Source organism: Panthera uncia, chromosome X, assembly GCF_023721935.1.
Source record: "Panthera uncia isolate 11264 chromosome X, Puncia_PCG_1.0, whole genome shotgun sequence".
NCBI classification, from domain to species: domain Eukaryota; kingdom Metazoa; phylum Chordata; class Mammalia; order Carnivora; family Felidae; genus Panthera; species Panthera uncia.
In genome coordinates, this window is record NC_064817.1 from 119,491,399 (window position 1) to 119,513,463 (window position 22,065).

A 22,065-nucleotide genomic window follows, 5' to 3' on the forward strand; every position below is an offset into this window, starting at 1 on the left:
TGACTAGGTGAGGTTAGAATGATGGACAAAGCAAAAAGGACATGGCGGGGAGCACGAGCATAGAAGCAAGTAAGAGAATCATTAAAAGGGGGCCACCACTTGGTCACTGTCTTCCCTTCAGTTCTCCACTGACAGAAGGTACATGGTACATGCTTGGCAGGTCTGGGAGTCATGGATGGGAGAGGAGAACAGATAGGTTTGGGTCATTGATTTAGGATTTAAACCCTGAACTGAGAACAAACTTGAATGCCATACCTTCCATGCTTTGCTGATATATTTATTGATACATTTCCCCTTTTCAGGTGATGGTGACAAAAAGCAGATGAATCCCCCTACCCTACCCACCCCCCAATAAAATACAGACACAGATTTCATTCAGCATATACAAGCATTGGGGCGTGTCCAAATTCACCTCACTGGGTTACTGGAGCCAGGAGAGGTTCGGTCTTGGGGGCCCAGGAATTGAGCAGCCAATGCTAAAGAGAGGCTGCTACTCTGGGCCTTGCCACTGGGGTGCTGGCAGAGGCAATAGAATCAAATCATGGTGAACAGAGTTGCTTAGCCCTGTCATGTAGTCTAGAAGGTGACAGTGGGCTCCTGGGTACTTTCCAGTGAGATCCACAGTCCCATAGAAATCTGTGCCTCAGGGTTCTCATCTGCAAAATGGGGATAAGAATCCTGCTCTGAATCACAGGCTATGATAAGGCTCAAAATAGAAATAACTTCTCAAAAGTGCTTTGCAAAAGGTAAAGTGCTATACAAATTTAAGGGAATTCAATTAATTGCGATTGTGAGTGCCCCAGGATAACAGTGGACTGGCTCTTGGGTCCAGGGGCCAAGGAAGTGATAAAACTCTTATGTTGTGCCTTTAGAGGGCACCAATCAGTGCTGGTAATGCCCACTGCAAAGCAAAGTTCTCTTAATTTCTTGGCCCCAGGAAGTCACCATGGCCTAGCACCTGGGTCGGGGCTGGGAAAGTCACTAGGGAAGCTACAGAAAATGTCACAGGGGTCAAGGAGGAGGAAGAAGGTGGCATCCAAAGCAGGGAGTCGTTACTATTATCACACACAAAAATAGATACCCAATGGATGCAAGGCATTGAATTTGTAGTGCAGATGAAGAATGGAAGCGGGGGGTGGAGGGAGAAGGAGGTGGCACAGCAGCAGAGGGAGATACAGTCCCAAGGGCTCTCAATTGCTGGCTCCCTTCCTCCTAAATGGATAATATTGGTGTCTATCTGCAAGGGAAGGGAGGGCAGGAAGAGAAAACCAAGAATATAACAACTGGACCTAAGGACTAGGATCCTCTTACCCTTTATACTGCTGCCCAGCATTTTAAGGTGTCAGGAACAGGCAAGCAGCTGGTCTATGCACTTTGAGGCTGAGGCCAGAACTGGGCCTGGAGCACCACAAAGGCAGTATTATTTCTGGAAAAAGGCAGTGGTTATCAGCACTGTTGTAGATAGCTAATCTGCTCATATTTGGGCATGGTCTTAGGGAGCTGGTCACGGACAGCCTGTGATTTTTAGGTCTGAGCATCATTAATGCCCCTTGAGGAACAGAGAGGTGGGCCATTTTACTTGAAATTGGCTGCCATGGAGAGTCAGTGAATGGGCCAGGTAGGGGAGACGCCCAGCAAAGAGGAAATCTCTACAGGCTTATATTTGAGGAATGGGGAAGGAAAGATACTGTCTTGTTGCTCCTGCTGCTGCTGCTGCTTTCCCCTGACTCCCTTGGCAAGGGGCGTGGGACCTCCTGGAGAACTGGGGAGGCTGCCCACAGGGTACCAGCTGGTACCTACAAGTTAAGGCAAACAAGCCAATACAGCACATTGAAGAAGAAGAAGGTCACTGGGAAAACAACTCGCGAGTAGTTATCCAGGCGGTAAATGTGGATGAAGAGGCGGCCCTGCTGCCAGATACTGCCCTCACACCTGGGGACCACACAGACATACTTCTTGCACCACTTGCAGCAACCGCCAGGATTCTGGATGCCACCTGGGCTGAGAGACTGCTGGGCTGGGCAAGATGGGCCCTCCTCTCCATCACTCTCATCAGAGTCCTCAATCTGGCACACAAAAGCATCAGGATGCTGATGGGCACTGGCACGGGGAGCCATAAGGGCACGGGCATGAATATCTGGCTGAAAAGGACAAGGAAAGAAGTGGGAAAAAGTCAAATGAAGGTGAATCAAGCCTAGGTGCTGTCTCAGGATTTCTGGAGATTCTGGTCTTGGCACACTGTTTTTTGTCCACCCTCTGCAATTCCCGGCATCACATCCAAAAGTTTATTCAACTACCACCCCCAACGCCAGGTTACCCCCACCCCATAACTTGGTGAGCTGGCCTCCCATGTGCCATGAGTCCTAGTGCCCTCACTTGCATGCCTCCACATCCCAAAGGCTTGCCACCACTCCCATACCCAGGTCATACATGGCGAAGTTTTGGAGAAGCACGGGGTTTTGTCCGATTGTAGGTCAGGAAGTTGAGCACAGCAAACTCCATCAAAGCACAGAAGCAGAAGACAAAGCAGATGGCAATATAGAAATCCAAAGCGGTGATATATGAGACACGTGGGAAATTCTTACGGGAAAAGGTGCCCAGTGTGGTCATGGTGAGTACAGAGGTTATCCCTGTGAATGCACAGAAGTAGAGGTGGGCTCAGCTACCGATCCCTATGTTACACTGCTGAAAGGCCCCTCAAGAAGGCAATTCTGTGCCCATTTGTATGCCCATTTGCATGTATTACCCACTTACCTAGAGAGGTTCTGGCTGGAGCAGAGTCTTTCTTGATCCAAAAGGAAACCCAGGAAAGCATTGTAGTCACAGAAGAAGGGACATAGTTTTGAAAGGCTATAAAGCCAAATCGCCTGCTCACATTGAAGAAAAGTGTCATGACCATGAAATCACCTGGAAGACATTAAAAATACCATTTCATTACAGCAGATGAGGGTCTCCCCCAGGCAGGACATGCATAAGGGTCTTATTCAGCTCATGGGATTCCCACCACAGTCCTAAAATAGAGGTAGATTATTCCAATGCCATATACAGAGAATCAGAAGAAGCCCAGAGAGGAGACTCACTGTAAGACCCATTGTCAGTTAAGAGCTGAGCCAGGGCCACAAACTTCGTTGCTTCTTTTTCAGCCCACTTCCCCACACCTCGCATCTGTCTTCTCAGGGTGGCAGAAGTGTCAGATGAGAGTGAAAAAATCAGTTACCCTTCTAGCTATCAACACCACACAACTAATGTCCACATGGCTGACTGAGACCTTCACGCCCATTAAGGTGCAATATCTAGTCTGCAAAATCACAGCCTGACACATGCACTACTGGTCTTTACACTGTATACTCTCAGGGGATAAGCCAAGGATGGCCTATTATGTGGTGGGAAAAGCATAGAATCAATTTGGCCTCCTTCCTATTCATTTGTATGCTGGTAAAATGCTTTAGTTGCACTGTTGTACCAAAGGCCAAAAGAACTCAGTTGCACACCCCCAAACTTTTCCTGGTTCCCTATTCCACAAAAAAGCTACAGAGTCAAGTGTGCACTTTGTAACCTCATACTAAATAAAGGCTCACCATGACTTGGCTCCAACTGACATCTTACACACACACACACACACACACACACACACACAAACACACACCTTCCTGTAGGCTCATCTCATACACTCTCAGATTCCCTGAGATAGCTTGCATAGTTGCACCAATATTCAAATTCTAGACTCTCTGTTCCTTAGTCTATTATCCTAATCCAAATTGGCTGCTGCAAAAAAATAGAAAAATTAGCTGAAAGTGAAAATTAGGGCATCATGTCCTTGATGTTGCCTCTTTCCCTACAGAGTGATGGCTCTTATAGTACTTATGACAATAGAAGAATTAGCATCTTCTATTATACCCTTCATGCTGCCTTATGCTCTGACATGCTCATCCCAAACACTCTACATGCTCATCAGGACTGCAGAGATTCTGATGGCTTTCCTAGAACCCAGAACTCCCCATTTCACTTTCAATATCACATAGGGTTTGTGATAGCTCAAATTCTGTTAGTGAAGCTAAGCTCCAAACTTCCACCTAAGTGATGCTGTAAAATTCCTTGGCCTTGAGTTAGGTGATCTTTTAAAACACTACAAGGTTTAGACTCCTCATGGAAGCCCTGTGGCTTGGCTTTTGCCCATCCAAGCCCAGCATGGGCTGGAACCTAACAGATGCTCAGTGACACTTACTACTGACTGACAACAGCTTTGTAAAGCAGACCAGAACACGAACATGTCTATGTGTCCTTCTATTTTGAAAAGTATATCACCTGCCTTCCAGGTCTGGGTATACTGGAGCTAAATGAGAAGAGAAGTCTTTCCTACTCACCTTGAAAGTACGGACATTTAAAGGGCAAGACTTCTTGTAATCTTACAGAAAAAAAGGTAAGGAAGTGGTCTAGGGTCAGTAGAATATGTGTAATCAGAGTAGTAGATTTGGGGATAGAACTCCTCTTCCAGGCCTGCTACAACCACTCCATTCAAAACTTATATATTCTTGTTGGAAGATGTATTATCCTATCAGCTTTTTCCATATTTATTTTCTTTATTCCAGCCAAAGAATGACCTTTTCCACTGGGTAAGCTTTGGAAAGCTGAGAGAAGGATACCAACATACAATTTATTATTTGTGAGGAATGAAGGAGCATGGGTAAGGGAAAAAGGATATCTGGGGCTGAGAAGACAAAGTCAAAGTCAAAACAAAACAATCCCTCCCACCAAACTAAAGATGCTTTTGCTTTTCTCTCGTTTGGCTAGACCAGAGTTTGTCACTGTACTGTCAGAGGAATGCAATTTAAAAGACTGAGTCTAGAGTACTGGGACTAGAAGAATGAGTGGACCCAAAGCTTTGAAGAACAGGGAAGGAAAAGGAAATAGGCTGTAGAGTCTATAAAAGATTGTGACCCAGAGCTGGGACCATAATACTAGTAATTTAATCTTGACCCTGGAGAAGAGTGACTGGGCTTACCACAAGTTCAGTAGTTCTAAGGAAAAAGAACCAGGTAGGAGTCCCAGAAACTCCAATTTCAGATGAACAGCAACAGTTTTCCAATGGACAGAGTTGTCCAGAGATGGGTGAAACTCTCTTAAGAGAAAGTGAACTCCTGGTCATGGGTAAGGTCCCATCAGAGTCTCAATAGCCACCAGTGAAAGTTACCTCACTCACTGCAGGCAAGGGTGGAGTCTCTAAAAGCCTCCTGAAGCAGTGAGAGTCTCTGGTTCAAGGCCCAAAGTGACCAAAGTAGCAAGCTACCCCCACATTCTGACCCCTTAGAAGCTGAATATGTAGATAGATAGATGATAGATAGATAGATAGAACTGCCCAGAGGCTGATGGGAAGAGTTTCAGACCAACCTCAAAAAGAACTATGATACTGGAGAAACTATAATTCACAAGCAACTAGCCTCTAGCAGAAGAGAAAGAAGCCCTCCTCTTTTTTTCCCAAGAACAATCTTTTCTCCTAAGGAGGGCCAGTGCTTACCTACTGTCATTTCTTTGGTGATGATGCTAGCTCTGGGGCTTTGTAGTCACTAGGGGGCCATTTTGAAACAATGCACAGCCATCTACTAAACAGAATCACTAGTGACTTGAAAGCCCCTGGGCCTTGTCTCTTCTGCTTCTTTTGATGATGGGTCCCCACCTGTCTGGGAAAACTGAGGTGCAGAAAGGCAAGAGGCATGCCCATGGTTAGCTGGCAGAAGAGCAAGGTTAGAGTGTACTATAGTATAGTATAGTATAGTATAGTATAACTGCTTACCCAGAGACCCTGAGAAAAAGAAAGGCATTTGTAAAACAGCCCTCTGCCCCTGCCCTAGTACTGTGGAAGCAAATCTCTGGCCAGAGGAGCATGACCCATCCCTCCCCCCATGACCAGCTCAACAAGTACAGTGAAAGCAGATTTTCTGCCTAGGCACAGAAGCAAAGCAAGACTCCTCCTATGGCAAATGGCTGGTGGGGTGACTGTCTCCATCCGCATCCTGGAAATGATGAGTATACTATACTCTACTATACTATACTATATATTATACTATACTTGGTCAGTTCGTGTGAAGAGGGTTTCCAGGGCTGCTCTGGGAGCAACCCTGGGGAGGTCCCTTAGATTTTCATTGAGATCACCTAGGAACCAAGCAAAGACACTCATACCTAATTGGAAGCTGATGGTGAAGAGACCCAGGACCTCCCCTTTAGTCCTTGTTAGGTACAAAGTCAGGAAACCAATAATAACCATGTCCATGTTGAATCCACCGTGAAGGCTTTGACAGGAATCTGTGCTTGTAAGAGCTGCGCTGTTATTTTTTTAATATAATTTATTGTCAAATTGGTTTACATACAACACCCAGTGCTCATCCCAACAACAGAGCTGCTCCTTTAAAATAAATGTTGATGCAATAGGAATTGTAGTTGCTGAAATTTCCCTTATACCATCTGAGCCCTCACCTAGCTCACATTAGAACTCTAGCCTCTACTTCCTATTAGGACCAACTTTGTTTCCCACTTAACCCAGCTTGGATTGGTTCTGGGTACGAAGAACTCACATGAGCTCCATTCCCCAAAGTCATCCAATCAGGTCGGTTTTAACAAAGATCTAGAAACTGGGGGCATCTGGGTGACTCAGTTTGTTAAGTGCCCGACTCTTGATTTTAGCTCAGGTCATGATCTCTCAATTTGTGAGATCAAACCCTGTGTCAGGCTCTGTGCTAACAGCGTGGGGCCTGCTTGGAATCCTCTCTCTCCCTCTCTCTCTGCTTCTCCTCCACTCATGCTCACTTGCTCTCTCTCTCTCTCTGTCTCTCTCTCTGCTCCTCCCCTACTCTCGCTTTCTCTCTCAAAATAAATAAATCTTAAAAAAAGACGTAGAAACTGAAGGGTCTGCATGACAAAGCTAGTTGCAAATGTTGACAGCAGTAAACTTTATCTACTTACCTACCCTCTCAGGGAGTTGGCAAAGCACTTACTCCTTTGCAGATGAGAGTGAGATGTAGTTACAAAGTCTCAGTTTCCTCTGAAAACAGTTGTAAGTGGTTAACGTTTACAAGACAGGAGTCATGTTCTATAAAATTTCCATGGGATAATTGCATACATTTATATATATGGATGGTCACCCCAGTCATTCTTACCACCCCCTTACCAGACCTCTACTAAGCCCTTGTTCCATAGGTACACATACCAGTTGGGGTTGAGACTGTTTCAGTAATGTTGGTCACTCCTGTAAAATCAAACTGAAAGAGCTTCCAGGAATTCTTCTCATTGATTTCAAGCTTGAAATCTTCCCATTTGTAGATCATCTCACTCTCAGGATAGGAAACTGTAAGGCAACGTGGGAAGGAGGGTCATGTGAGACTGGGAAACCAAGCATGGAGTCTGAGAAATGCCTTGGAGTCCTGACTCTGGCCTCACGAGCTGTGGGACCTTGCCTTTCTTCCTCATTGTTGAAGTTCACTCAATATGTGCATTTATTGAGCATTCCTTAGTACCAGGCTCTGTGCTGGAAATATAGAGATGAGCAAGGCAGAAGCCTTGCCCTCATTCACATTTAATTGAAAAAGATAGTAAATATACATCTGTAATTGTTGGAGTTGCTGAGAAACTTCCACCCGTGGGACAGTGGAAAAACAGATGAGGGAAAGACCACCTGGAGACCCACCCAACAAAAATTTTATACAATAGTTGACATTTCCAATAAATCTTAAAAGCTGAGTAAATATTCTCTGTATGGGTGAGGCTGGAGGGGTGAGGAGGGTGTTGTATGCACAGAAAGGTGAAAATGCCTGATGGATTATGGAAATGCCAAAAGTTCAGGATGGCTAACTCACAGATGCTGGATGAAGCATACAGGAATGGGTGGCAGGGGCCAGTAAATGAAGTACCTTGAGAGTCATTATAAGGAATTAGGAATTGACCCATGAGATTTCAGGGAGGATTTGAAACTAAAACACGACCTAGTCTAGATGATGCTTCAGCTAGGTCACTCTTGTCATTATATGAAGATAGCTTGTGGACAGGGAGACCAGTTTTAGGAGGCCAGTGCAGTAATCCAGGCCCAATAAAATGAATGAAGGCAGGAATCAAAGCTGTGGCAGTGAGAATGCAGAGAAATAGGATCAATAGAGACTCAGGAAGGAAAACGAACAAGATATGTTGATTGATTAGATATAGGAGGTGATGGAGAAAGAAGCATCAAAATTCTTGGCTTGGACAACTGAGTGGCTGATGGTGCCTTTCAATGACACAAATGAGAACACAGAAGCAACACATTTGTTTTGGAGGTAGAGGTTGGGAGGAGACAATGTATTTAGCTCTGGACATGTTCAGTTTTAAAATAAAGATGTTGTGAAAGCCCAAGTGGAAGATGACAAAGACCTAAACCAAGGTACTGACAGTGGAAATGCAGAGGAGTAGACATACTTGAATTACATTTCAGAGGTGGGTGACTGACTTGAGATGGAGTGGAAGGAAGACGGAAGAACCCAACACGAGGTCCAGGTGAAGCAACACAGTATTGTCAGCAAGAAAGGAGATAGAGGAGGCTCTGGGAAAATCTGGCACCATTTTAGGAGAAAAGCAGAGGCAGAAAAATGTAAAGGGCAAGGATGAGAAAAAAGAAGGGGCTCAGCATGACTTTGGGGCCCCAGAAACCTAAGAAGGTACTCACAGCTAGAGAAAGACAGAGGGCAAGAGTGAGAATCCATTGGAAATTTGAGCATGTGAAGTAAACATCCAGCATCAATGGTCATCCTGGAAGGGAGAAAGGAGCCTCATTAGGCTGGCCTTGAGCACTTAGGTATCCACCCACCTTGGGCCTGGGCACCACCACCAGTGAGTGGCAACATTGGGATTTGAAACAAAGAGCTCAAAGGAGAGACAAAAAGGAAGAACAGCTTGAAAGTATCTGGCTACTTTGATTTTCATAATCAGAGAAATGTGTGGACCAATTTAGATGGGCTTTTTTTTTCTTGCCCATCCCAGCTTCCAGGACTTGCCAACACTTTCTCACTCTCTACCACCTTCACACCTCATACCACCCATACACAATCTTCCCCGGCCAAGCATTCAAATGTCCAGCCTGTTCTTAGATAGACATGTTTTCAACTGCTGTGTTGCTGCTCTGCCTGGACAATTCCAACACCATGGATGTGTCTTTACAGCCAGTGCCCACTTGGGATGGAACTGTCCAGGCAATGTAGTCATGCTGTACATTCTAGTGGGGGGACTTGTGGACTGGGAGCCAAGTAACTGGGTACCAGTCCCAGATCTGCCATGAACTTGGTGTGTTGCTTTAAGCAATATCTTTCTGTTTTGAGGCCTGGTGTCTGTGTCTGTACATGAGGGGGTTGAGCTCATGGTCTAGGAAAGCTGGAAAGGCCCTTAGAAGTATCATTGAGGATGACACCTATGTTCATGATTCTTTGGCAAAAAGAGTCCCAAGAGGTAATATTCCAGAGGTTTGACATACCTAATTGTGTACAACACCTTGCCATCCTTGTGGATGCGAACCATCTGGTTGGGCATGGTGATCACATGCTCTTGGGTCCTCTTAGAATTCCTAAAAAACGTGTCCGGGATCCATAACTGGCTCACCATGTTGCCATTCAGAACAAAGCTCTCAAAGCTGCCATTGTAACGGAGGCGTTCATCATACCAGGTCTGGCAGAAGGTGATGTCAATGGTGTATTCCTGGTAGGATGGGTAGAAAAGCACACACCTAGATCTGTACAGGCAAAGAATATTCCCATGCCATTCTGTGAAAGGCCCATCAAGCAGATAGGAGACTACTTAGGTTTGCACAGAGGACAGCATGAATTAGGCTGTAGGAACTTTTCTATTTCCAGGTATTCCCAAAAGAAAGGAACATTCCCAGATAAACAACAGTCAGTGAAGACACATTTCATCTAGAAACAGACAGGCAATGGTTGTGTAACTGCACAGGCTGGGCTCATCGCATCACCACCACCTTGTAGGGTTATGGTATTACTCCAGCCAGGTAAATGCCCTCTCAGTCCCCACATTTCCATAGCAAAACAAAGGTCTCAACTCAAAATCATTTTAAACATTTACAAACACACACCTTTGGTTGTATATGGTGAAGAGTCCCCTTTCAGCTTTTATTTGGAGAGCACAGATGTTAATTAACCTCAATCCTTCATTCTCCAGAGTTATATTTAAAAATGAAGTGCTTTGAGTCATAAGAGAGGTGTGTATTTAGTCTCATGTTTTTTAAATCATTGTTTTGTTTTGTTCTTCCTTTTAAACAAGGGCACCTAACCTCTGAATGTGTGTGTGCATGTGCATAGATACACCTATGATTATTTGGTCTCCAGATCATATTATCTGTCCCATAAACTATCCGTTAAATATCAAGAAAGATATTTAATAGGAAGAAGCATGAGAAGCTAGAGATTTGCACTACTGGTATTGGAGGGTAAAAAGTAAAACAGCGTGAAGAGCAAGTGCCAGACCTAGGCCAAGGGGGAACCTTGAGGGTTATCCAACCTCCTTTATTTCAGTGGTAAGGAAACTGAGGCTCAGAGAGAAAAGGACCTGTCCAAAGTCACACAAAGACAGCATACTAGTTCTGATGCTCAGAGCACCATTACCATGATGTTGTCCTGGGATGGCCTTCACTGATTTCCCTCTCAATGGCTTATTTCACTTGCACCAATAATCCCTTTGGGAACCAAGGTCCAATTTCCCCATATAGAATCCCTAGGTCTTTCTCCTGAGTTATCCTGCATCAAACAATGAACACTAACCAGAAACCCATAGTGCTGGAGGCCATTGGAGCCCTCAGGGGAAAGGTCAAGACAATCCCAGCTTGGCTTTGCTGCCTAGGCCAAAAGGTGGTGATAGCAATTGCCAAATTGCTGGAAGCTAGCCTCCCAGACTGAGAAGGTTCCCTGGAGTAGCTCAGAGAAGCAGACAGAAAAAAGCATAGCTACTATTCACATGGGAGCCCACAGCCCTGCCCCACACAGCCCAACCAACCTTCATAAGTGGCTTTCAGAGTGTTTCTACAGTCCCAAGTAGCTTGCAGTTCCAACTTGGCATACAGAGCCTTCTTCATTTCCAGGCCATGTGAACTAACCCACACTACGCTCCTGCTCTGTGTTATACTGTTTCAAATAAGCATTTAATTTCTATTTAACAAGATACCAATTGTAAGGTCATTACACAACAACTGATAACCAAAAGTTCGGTTTTTCCCCAATTTGACAATGGTATTTGGGTTGTACATCTTTTTTAGCTCAGCTGAAACTCTAGAAATTCAGCGTCAAGAAATTGGCTTAATTAGAATTGCCTGCAACAATTATCACAGCAAGAAGCCTTAGCAACTGTTGGTGTTATGATGGGCAGTCATTCCCAGACTGGTCACTGCCTTCTAAGCTCAGGCTACGTGTCTCAAAAATTCAACCAAGAAACTGGTAGAAACATTTGATTTAAATCTCCATGCTGTGGGCTCAGGTTTCTCTCTTTAAGGACTTATCCTATGCTCTACACAACATCTGATTGACTGAGGGGTGTGTGAACTCCCCTCAAACAACCATACCTCCTCTGTAACAATGTTTGCTGAGAGGCTCAATTGCTTCAAATGTAAAATAAGGATCCCAGTGGTAGCTTGCCTGCCACACAGGCTGTCATGAAGATCCAAGGAGACAAGTGTGCTCTGTTCATTGGCTGTGCGAGAGAGACATACACTCCTTCCTTACTAAGTACAAAACTCCACAGTGTCACCAGGGAAAAGTAGACTGTATAAGATCTATCACAGTTTTAAAGAACTATTTGGAACTATGTAAAAGACCAGACTTCTTGGGTGAAGTTTAATACCATATGTGTATCTGGCATCTTATAAAGGCCCTTGGCCTAGGCTAAAGCAGCACTTTATTGGCCAAAGAAAATCAAGCTGTTTATTCCTCTTTGGACCAGTTCTGTGTTGTATGCCAGGTTCGGTGACTACTGAGTTATTAGACTGTATCCCTTGGGATACAGTCAGGTATCAGGGGGAAAAGTGACTTTTATAGAACATCTTTCATAACTCATTTGCTCAGTTAACATATATCGAGTCCTTGACACCAAGGAACCCATAATCAGGAGAGTAAGGCAGACATAGAGCACATAATTACAATACAGTGAGATAGGGAAGATCAGGCAAACAACTGTGATATAAGCTAGAAAAATCTGAATGTTAAAGAGAGGGGTGTGGTCTGAGTAAGAAGGGAGTAATTAATAGCTGTGGAGGTAAAGGAAGATGCCATGGAAGAGAAGCCATTAGAGACAGACCCTGAAGGATAAGGCTATGACATGTAGAAAATTGGAACAATGGCATTCCAAACAAGAAAGAGTTTGAACAAAGACTCAAAGGTACAAGGTGATCTGGGAACACCCATACTCTAGTCACTAGGGCATGTGGTCTCTAAAGGGGGGGGAAAGAAATAAAGCTCTGGGTTGGCTCCAGCCATGGAGGGCCTTGACCACTAGAGTGTGATGTTGAACTTCATGCTTTAAGCCAGGTCCCAGACTTGCAGGAGGCACATCACTCAGGAGGGCAGGTCAGTAGGTGGACTGAGGTAGGCAGAAACCTTGAATTTTGCATATTTCAAGGAGAGATAATAGAGGCTAACTGGGGACAGTCCTGACAGTAGAATGATAGCAATAGAAAAGGAAAGAAGAAACCAGGCCAAAATTAGAGAAGCAGTCTTAGAGCAAGAGTTGGTAACTATAGACTTAATTCTACAAAAATCATTAGAAAAAAAAGAGCCATTCCACTGTGATGTTTAAAGTTGCTTTATTATTTTTATTTTGAACAAAACACTAGAAGATATGGTCAGGATTCTGAAGGTCCTCTTCAGACAGCAAGGGACTTACCTTTTCCTGACTTCCAAAGTCAGTGTTGGTTACAATCTCCCCTCTCCAAAACAAAAACAAAGTAAAACCACAAAACTCTTCTTATGGACACACAGAGCAGAAAAAATAAGTATGTGAAAGGCCCCATGGTGAGCTTCCTGGGCTACAAGACACTGTAATAAAAAATCAGTACTCACCATGTCCAGGATAGAAATAGGACCAAGGGTGTTGACAGAGAGCTCCACAGTGACCACAGTGGGCTTTTCTGTAAAGGAAGCAGAAGTGGCAGAGGTAAGTGTCAAACAGGGACATGGGACAGGGGAGGGCGTGGTCAGAGGGGAGAACAGGTGAAGGATAGAGAGATGGTTTCAACATCACTCCTATTTCTTTCTTTGTTCTTTCATAGCAAGATCCAATTCACAGACTGTTAAGAGTTGGACATACCTTGAAGGCCAGTCATCTAGTCCACTCATTTTGCAATTGGAAAACTGAGGGTGAGAAAAGAAAAAAGTCTAGACCTAGGCTAAGGGTACTGCTGACACTAGAGTTGATATGTCTTACCCAACAGGTCAGCAACAGATTCCCTGGCCCATGTGCATGGCACCCTCACTTATACCCCAAACCCATTATCCACACCTATGCCCTCAACTTCCTGCTCCAGGAGGGGAATAGCTATGTTCTGATACTCACCACCAATGCCAGGGCGAAGTTTATGGTCATAGTTATTCAGGATACTGTTCAGGATGTGAGTGGCTGCTGGCAGTTTGCCAAGTGTGCTGTGGGGACCACTAAGAGTGGGCTTTGTTTCTTCAGAGAGGAGCTTCTCTTCAGCAGCCTGGGGCCGGGGCCCATAGACATCATCATGGGCAGAGGGTCCATTTTCTGATTCAACATGAGGTCCTTCACTCCTAGAACATACAAACACACAAAAAATGAAGCTCTGTTCTCCACTCCGTAGGGGTCACAGATGAGGCCTCTTGGGATAGAAACAAACCAAAACAAGTCTGAAACGCAAGACATAAAGAGTGATTGGTAACAGCAAATTTTAAGCCACTAACATAATATTTGTTAATTTCTTCTAAATCTTGCTACTCTTTGGGGACTTTGGGTACTATCCTTCCTTCATGGTAATTCTTTATTTTTTTTAAACCCAACAACAAAACCAAGCTCAAGATTTTAAAAGAATTTCTCAATGTAAGATGAAGAGGGCATTGGTGTATGAGCTCTGGCCAAGCTCTTCTGCTGTTACTAACACTAGTGTCCAGTCTGCCTTGACCAGCACCACTGGGGAGCAAATGGGCAGGAAGAAGGCCAGGATTTCTGAGGAACGCTCAGGAAAGCTAGAACAGCCTCTCCCACAGAAGGCTAGAACACCTTGGGAATATTCTGCATTTCTTTGTTTTTGTGAAATTCATTGCATTGGACTTGGGGGCCAGGGGTGAGGGAAAGCTCTGAGAACTAAGAAAAGGTTAGAGTCCCTTATGCAGAGACAGTCATCCAGGAGAGAAGGCCAGCTAGAATCCTACTTGAGTGCCATGCACGACAGCCAAAAACTAAGAATTAAATTAAGCAAAACAAAAATGTAAAAAGCCATTTGACAATGTACAAAAGTCACTGATGGTGTTAGAAGTTAGGGACCTGGTGCTTTTGCTGGAAATCAGTGAAGAAGTGAGCACCAGGGGGCTTCTGAGGTTCTGGTCATGTTCTAGTCCCTGATGTGGCTGCATTGATACCAGTGTCGTCATTTTCTGACAGCTCATTAGCTATACAGTAATGATTTGAGCACTTTTCTGCATATATCTTCTAATTCAATAAAAAAGTGTTTTGAAAAACAAAAATGCTAATAAAAATCTGCTAATCTATGGATCTTATTTGGATCTTGATTTTAAAAAGCAAACTAAAACAAAACAAAACCCATTTATGACACAATATGGGAGATTTGAACACTGGATAGTTTCTTCAGTATGACAAAATTATTCTAAAATTTTTGGTGTAATAGTGATATTTTATTATGTGTTTGGAGTCCTTATGACTAGAAATGCATAGTAAAATAATTGCATATGAAATAATATGATTTGCTTTAGAATATGATTTGCTCATAGAAATATGAGATTTGTTTTAGAATAATTTAAGCTGAAATGGAGAGTGTGTGAGGGACAGAGAAATTAAGTGTGGCCATGAATTGATAATTAATGAGGCTGGTGATGGGTACATGAGGATTCACTCTATTGTTCCTTCTAGTTTTATATATCTTTGAAAAAATATATAACTAAAAGCTTTTTCAAAAGCCATCAGCAAAAGTAATCTATGATGTTGTAAAGCAGGAGAGTGGTTTCCTTTGGGTAGGAGAGTGTATTGGGAGGGGGCATGTGGTCAAGCTTGTGGGGATTGGGTGGAGGGGACTAGCAACATAGGCATGGCCTCTGTGGTGCAGACCAGGAGCCTGACACTTTGTGCAGCAAAATGAATTTTTCTGCAGTATTTGAAGCACTTAGAATTGCTTAACTGGCATGTAGTGTGCCAGATTTATGCCATTTCTTGTGTCTGAAGTGGCTAATTCCCACTGTGGACAAGGGAAGAAATGGGCTTGACAAAAGCAGTTTCCATTTCCAAATAGCACATGCAGAGATGTCCTCTTTCCCTGAGGCTTTCCCCCCAGTCCTCTGACTAGATAATGCCAGCCACTGTTGCAGGGGAGGAAGAAAAACAGAGGCATGAGACCCTGCAAAATGAGTGACATGGCTAGCAGCATGGCACAATCAACACTGGCACTGCCAACCAAGACCACCCAAGAGCCTGCAGCAGCTCATCCCAGATGTCTAAAGCCAACAACAAGAGCCCCGAGGTTCAAGAGGCAAACAAACAAGCAGAGTCCCAGGGACCACTGAAGACCCTGTGTTGCCCAACTACTACATCTGCAATGAAAATGTCAGAAGGTGAGGTTGGTGTAATTCTACGATTAGCTTTTGTTAGTAACATAGAAACAAAACAAACATGCTCATCCTGGGATCCTTGAGGTTAAGGAACTGCTGGCACTGACAGCATACCTTTCCTCAGCCAGCCATTAAGCCCCCTTTGAGGGCTAGAAATAATAAGAACTTGAAAAATACTCACATACTGGACTAGTGAAATCTTTCCATGGGCCCTTTTCATGCACCCACATGCCTTTAGATGCAATGATCCAAGATGGAGCCGAAAGTCTGCACCCACTCCCACTACTGGGGATGCTCATCCAACTACCAGTGGGCAAGGGAAGGAGAGGGGGAGGGGACTGGCAGTGTCCTAAGAGGGGCCCACTGGATTCTTTTTTCCTCCAAATTAGCCCTCTTTTTCACCTTACAAGATGAAGAGTCTGAGGCCCACATGGGGGAAGGGCTGTGCCCAAAGTCACACAACCCACTTGAGGCTGAGCCTGGACCAGAGTAAGGTTTCCTGGTTTGATGTGGCCCTTGCCAACACACCTCACAGCCACCTCTTCAGCTCTTTGTTGACATCATGGGTTGCCATGTTGACAATGTCTGAACACCAGTTACTGCGGCCCTTCCCCCCACCTCCAAGGGTAGTATCCATCTGCTGTTTTTTCTGCTCCCCCTGCTTCCTTCAGCCCCCACTCCCAGACCCCTTTTGCCCTAGCCAGTAACCATGCCAGCTTTCCCAAACACTCCAACTCATACCTGGAGGGATGTAGATGACTGAAAATTCCTAGCACACATTCAGAAATACTTGCCAAGCCCCTGCTGAGGCCAGCCCCCACAACTCAGGGCACTAGTGAGCCAGCAGGGAGCCCCACAGCCCCTCCCCTGAGGAGCTAAAGCAGTCTGTGGTGAAGAGAGAAGCCATCTCCTCTCTCCCCAAAACAGATAAGGAAGTGCCCAGTGCTGTGGAGACTTCTAGAATTGAAACCGTCTCAAAAATATGAAGCAGTCATCTTCCACTCAAAAAAGTCAGAAGTGCAGGGGGCAACCTTCCTAGCAAAATCCCAGGGCCAGAAGAGAGTGTGAGGGAAGCTGGCTGCTCAAGGGGAACTTGCTGTTAGCCTTTGGAAAAGGGGGGTGGGGACTGAAATCTAGGACCCAAACCTCAGACCTCAGAGAATAACATCCTTGGCCTCAGGTTCCAGTCTGCCCGGAGCTCTAGAGCCAGCAAGGTGGGGAAAAGGGGATGAACGAGGAAAGGGGAGGCCAGTGGCAGAAATGGGGTGGATAACTGGGGCGGGAATCCTTGGACTAAACTGGGGTTCCCGCCTAGGACTGACACCAAGAGGAGCGGCAGGAAGGTAAGCAAGTAAAGTCAGAGTTATCTGGCACAGTGCCTGGTGGTTAGTAGGCACTCAGAAAAAGAAATCTGAAAGAGAGGACAGACTAGCCAACACTCCAGCATTTAGGTACAGTTCCGCTCCCGGAGCCCAAGCGCCTTTCTGGGCGCCACCTTTACAAAGTCTCTCCCGGTCCTCAGAAGCGCGTGCCTACCCAGGTCGGTTATCCCGCGGGCCACTCGCCTCTTCTCATGGAAGACTCAGAGAGGGAGAGGCGTGCTCATCCCCTGGCTGTCGCCGTGGTTTTGGAGACCGGGCGGGAGTCTGGAGACGGGAGCAGCCAGGGGACAGGCGTCCCACCTTCCTTCCTGGACACCCCTTCAGCCAGCACATCCTAGAGGGAGTGGGTTGGAGGCTGGCGGCGCGTCGCGTGGACCCAGGGCCCGGCTAGCCCGCACGGGGGCCAGGAAAAGGTGGGCGCGGGATTAGAGGAACACAGGGGCGTGGGGGTCCGGGTAACTGGCCTACCTCCAGGGGAGAGAGAGCTGGGCGCGCAGGGTTCCTAGGTCCCGGGATGGAGACTCACCTAGACGGAAGGATGATGGACAGGCCCAGGAGGATCAGGAGAACTTTGGTTAACATCGTGGCGCAGACCCGCGCGACCCCCTGTGCGGAGGTCGCTGCGCACTGTCTGGCGGCACAGAGCGCGTAGTGCAGGGTTTTGTTGGGCTCCAACTTCCACTCCTCCCACTCGCCCCGCCCCGCGACCCCCTCCCTGGCCCCGCCCCCTGAGCCCCGATGGAAATCTCCGACGACGTGTTCGCTGCAGCGGAGGAGAGTGGGATGGATAGGCTCCAGCGGGCGGGGGCGGAGGAGAGAGGAGGAGGGAAAAGAGGAGGTAGCCCTGTCGCCAAGGCCCCCCCCGCCCCCCGCCGCCACTACGGCAGCGCTGCCAGACAGCCAGGCGCGGGGGACGGGGGAAGGGAGGAAGAGGCGAGCTGGCCGCGAGGGCCCCAGGCAGGGGAAACCAGAGGCCCGCGGCTGCAGCTGCAAGGGCGGCCGCAGACTGGGTCGGGCTGGGCAAGATGAGGGACTGGGTGGGCCCCTGCCTCCTTCTAGACCCCCTCCAGCTAGGTGGCACAGTGTAGGGTAGAACTGTGGCCTGCGGCCCTTGGCTGCCTCCCTATCACCTGTTGCTTCCCCAGGTCCCTGACCTCTGAGATTTCACCTACCCTCACTCCAGACCTTCCAGTCTTTCAGAGTACATCTCTTGGCACCCAAAGGAAGCTGGGTAACTGAGTAACCTCCTTGGCACAGGGGAAGAAGAAAAACTTGGGGAGGTCTCCCCAACAAGCTTTGAGCTACTCCACAGACCAGTTTCCCAGGTATTTGGGGCAGGGAGGGACCCAGAAGGAGGACCAAACCTAGGCATTCCCTGGAGCACTTTCCCTGAACCGCAAGGAGGCCCTGGCCTGGGTGTGAGAGGGACCATCTGGGATAGAGGGACCTTGGAAACCTCTCCAGGACTGGCTGGCCAAAACTTTCTGGAGACTTTGCTCCTAGTCATGCCAGAAGTAGAAGTGAGAAGGAGCTAGGGGTGTGGTCATGGGGGTGGTGGGTGGGCTCAGTGCCCCCATTAAGGATAGCTGAAGAGTCTCAAGCATCCTTGGACTTTCTCTTTGTTACCTAGACCCTCATGATTCACTTGAGAGGGGAAAAGATTGCGGAGATTTGCCTATCAAGCTGATGTCAAACATTAACAGCATCCTCACCTGTTGCTCTAGAAGGGGCTGTGTGCATCTTAGCTAGCAGGATGGCTCTCCACCACCCTACCCCTATCCCGTCACTCTGCTTTGTCATCTCCACAACATTGCCCACGAAGTAACGATTTTCTTGGACATTTTGGGGGGAGCTTATTTACTGTGGGTTTCCTCCACTAGTGTAAGATCAGTGACAGGAACCAAGCCAAGCCAAACCAAACCAAACCAAACAAACAAACAAACAAAACACATCTCTGTCTGGTTTCCCACTATATAATTCTGAAACTTAGATGAGTTCTGGGCACACAGTAAGCACTCAACAAATACCTGTTTTTGACCTGTGTGCAGCTGTGTGTGTCCCAGTGCCACTGAGTTTACTGGGACCTGGGTTCCCCTCAGCCTCTGTGCAAGACAGAGGAAAAGATTACAGGACACATTCAGGCCTCTTGTGTGCATGCTTCCTAGCCCTGTGGCAGAGCAAGCTTCATGGGTTTGTAACTTGTGCAGAAGGGCCCTATTTTGTTTAACGCTTTGCTGTCCTCTTCTTGAAATTCTTAATAATTTTTGAATATGTGGCCCTGCATTTTTATTTTTCCCTTGCCCTGCAAATTACTTAGCCACTCTTGCCCTAGGGAGACATGCTGCAGAGCAGAGACCAGGCAAACACAGAGCATTCCTGACCTCACTACAAGGAGAAAGCTGCCGACCATCTGCTTGCCTTTCTGTTCAGCACCAGAGTGCTGTGCAGAGATGCCTTGTGCTTGAAGTGTCTCATATGGATGTCTCTTCCTCCACTGACATTGGAGTTCTAAGAGAGGCAGGTTTGTCTGATTTCTCTGTGTTCTTCTAGGTTGAGTGCAGTGCTTAATGACTGGCATTAGTTATATTTGCTGAATAAGTGACTAAGTCCCAGGCAGTCAAAAGAGACAAGGGGTTATAGCTAACAGGTCAGAGGACCCACCTGGGGCACTTTTCTCATAAGGGTGGAGATTAGTCACACTTTGCCATCTTCCTTACTCACCTCATCCAGTAGGAGAGCTGCCAGAACCTGCAGAAACTCCTGAGCCTTACAAAAGGCAGGGCCTGATTATTGTGTTGCACTCTCCAAGTACTTCCTGTGTGCCTGTCTATGAGAGGCCATGGACTTGGCAATGGAGGGATATACAGTAATGGTCTTGGTTTTCACATATATGGTTCAAGAGAGAAGAAGGGATTTCTCTCAAAAATTACTAGTACAAGGTAGAAAATCATGATTTCCCTGGAGTTCCCAGAAAGACACACCTCCCTCTGGCTGGGCAGTTCTGGAAACTTCAGGCAAGAGGAGGAGCCTATGCTTTACATGGACTTGAGACCTGCAGCAATACATAGGCCTTACTGGCAGAGGTGCAGACATGGGCATTCCAAGCATAGAGCCAGCCAAGGTGTTGAAATCAGAAATGTGTGGTGCTTGATAGAAAACAAGTAGGAGTTTGCGGGAACATTTGCATGAAGAGGCATTGTGGGAGATAAAGCTGGAGTGGCAGTCTGGTCAGGCTAGTGCTGGGCCTTGAATGCTGAGCCAAGAACTTGCACTCTGTATTGTAAGCAAAGGGGAAGTTACAGAAGAATTTCAAACAGGGACATTGCATGTCAGAACTGTTCTTCAAGGACGCCCCTCTGATAGAAGCAGGCAACAGTGTTTGCAGGAAGGAAAGACTAGAGCCTTTTTTCACCCGGAAAGGGAGTTGTATGGATCTGAATGAGAGCAGAGCCATCAGGATGGTTAGAAGGGAGAGCTCAAAATGGGTGAGTTTTAACTGACACAATTATGACTAATTAGATAGAATGGGAGAGGAGGCAAAGGAGATCGGGTTGCTAGAGAAGATGCAGGGTCTTCCTCAGGTGACCAGCATGGTAGAACAGTAATAGGGAAGGTGAAAGGAGGAGGGGGAGGGCTTTTAGTCACAGTAATGAGAACAGTCCCTTGCATTTTGTGTTTCAGTTTCTAAGTTTCCAAGAACCTGCACACTTATTGTCTAGGTGTGTGTGTGTGTGTGTGTGTGTGTGTGTGCATGTGTGTGTGTGCGTGTGTGTGTGTGTCTACTTCACTATCTTGGGCTGATTACTTCAAATATATCTCTCTACAACTTGATTTTCATGCTGGAGAAAAACAAAGAAGTTAATATAGTGGCTGTATTTTCATAACTAAACCAAGCTACCCATTGGTCAGAATAGCCATGAGCATCCCCTTTGTCAGTTGTGAATGATCACATTTAATGACCAATACCAAAGCATCCCGTGTCCTGCTATACATGTGGTTTAGGGGTAAAACCAGAGCTGCCTGCCATAAAGTCTGTGTGTTCCTGTCCAGCTTGGTCCAAAGTATAACACATGCACAACGTGTTTTTCCTACTAGGCCAAGGGAAAAATACCAGCCCTAACAAGTTGTGTAAGATTCTTAGCTAGTTAAGTATGGCTTTACAGCAAGACCAAAGTGGCTGGGACATTGGGGGAGGCAAGCTGGAGGAAGAACTATTTGCAGGGCTAAGATGGGAGCTGAAATGGATGGAGAAGAAAGCAGGGAACAACCAGGCTTCAGAGCAGATAGACGGTAGAAGTAGAGGCAGCACAGGGCAGTAATTAGGTCTGTGTGCTCCACTCTAGATAGGACTGGGGTTGAATTTCAGATCCTCCATTAGATACTAGCTGAATGAACAAAAATTATTTGCCATTCTCACCATGACTGTTATTAAGGAATTACTGATAAATAGCAGTGCAGGCACATCTGGTATTCCTGAGATCTTGAACAGCACCTAGGAAGTGTCTGACCAGGGAGCAAGGGCCCAGCCCCAGATATGCATAGCAGAGCAAAGCTCCTGTTTCAGGAAGGAGGTAGTGGAGTTGACAGAACAGATTCTTGATGTTAAGGAACTGGACCACTGAATGAACACCCCAGGATGGTGGTACAAGGGAGGAGAGGCATGGCTGGGGCTAGAGATTGAGAGTCTCAGCACATGGATGCTATTCAAATCCATGGGACTAGGTGCAATCACCCAGGGAGAAAAAAGATGGCATAAGCCTGAGTTCTGAGAGCTGTCACAGCAGCCAACAGAAGAGAGGAGAGTTTCTACTAGGATGGCAGGTTCAACAATGTTCTAGTAAGACAAGAATTGAATGATACCCATCGGTTGGTTTATT

At 46.3% G+C, this 22,065-nt stretch overlaps 1 protein-coding gene across 1 annotated transcript; it reads right to left on the reverse strand.

The window, feature by feature from the left end:
* Positions 1-333: 333 nt before the first annotated feature.
* GABRE (gamma-aminobutyric acid type A receptor subunit epsilon) lies at positions 334-17,770 on the reverse strand. The gene is made up of 9 exons (XM_049644448.1): positions 17,715-17,770; positions 13,564-13,781; positions 13,071-13,138; positions 9,488-9,708; positions 8,687-8,769; positions 7,202-7,339; positions 2,755-2,907; positions 2,431-2,630; positions 334-2,141 (listed from the first exon to the last, which is right to left on the reverse strand). Exons 1-9 carry the CDS (start codon positions 17,768-17,770, stop codon positions 1,797-1,799), a joined length of 1,482 nt encoding a protein of 493 aa, XP_049500405.1. The 3' UTR covers positions 334-1,796.
* Positions 17,771-22,065: the final 4,295 nt, after the last annotated feature.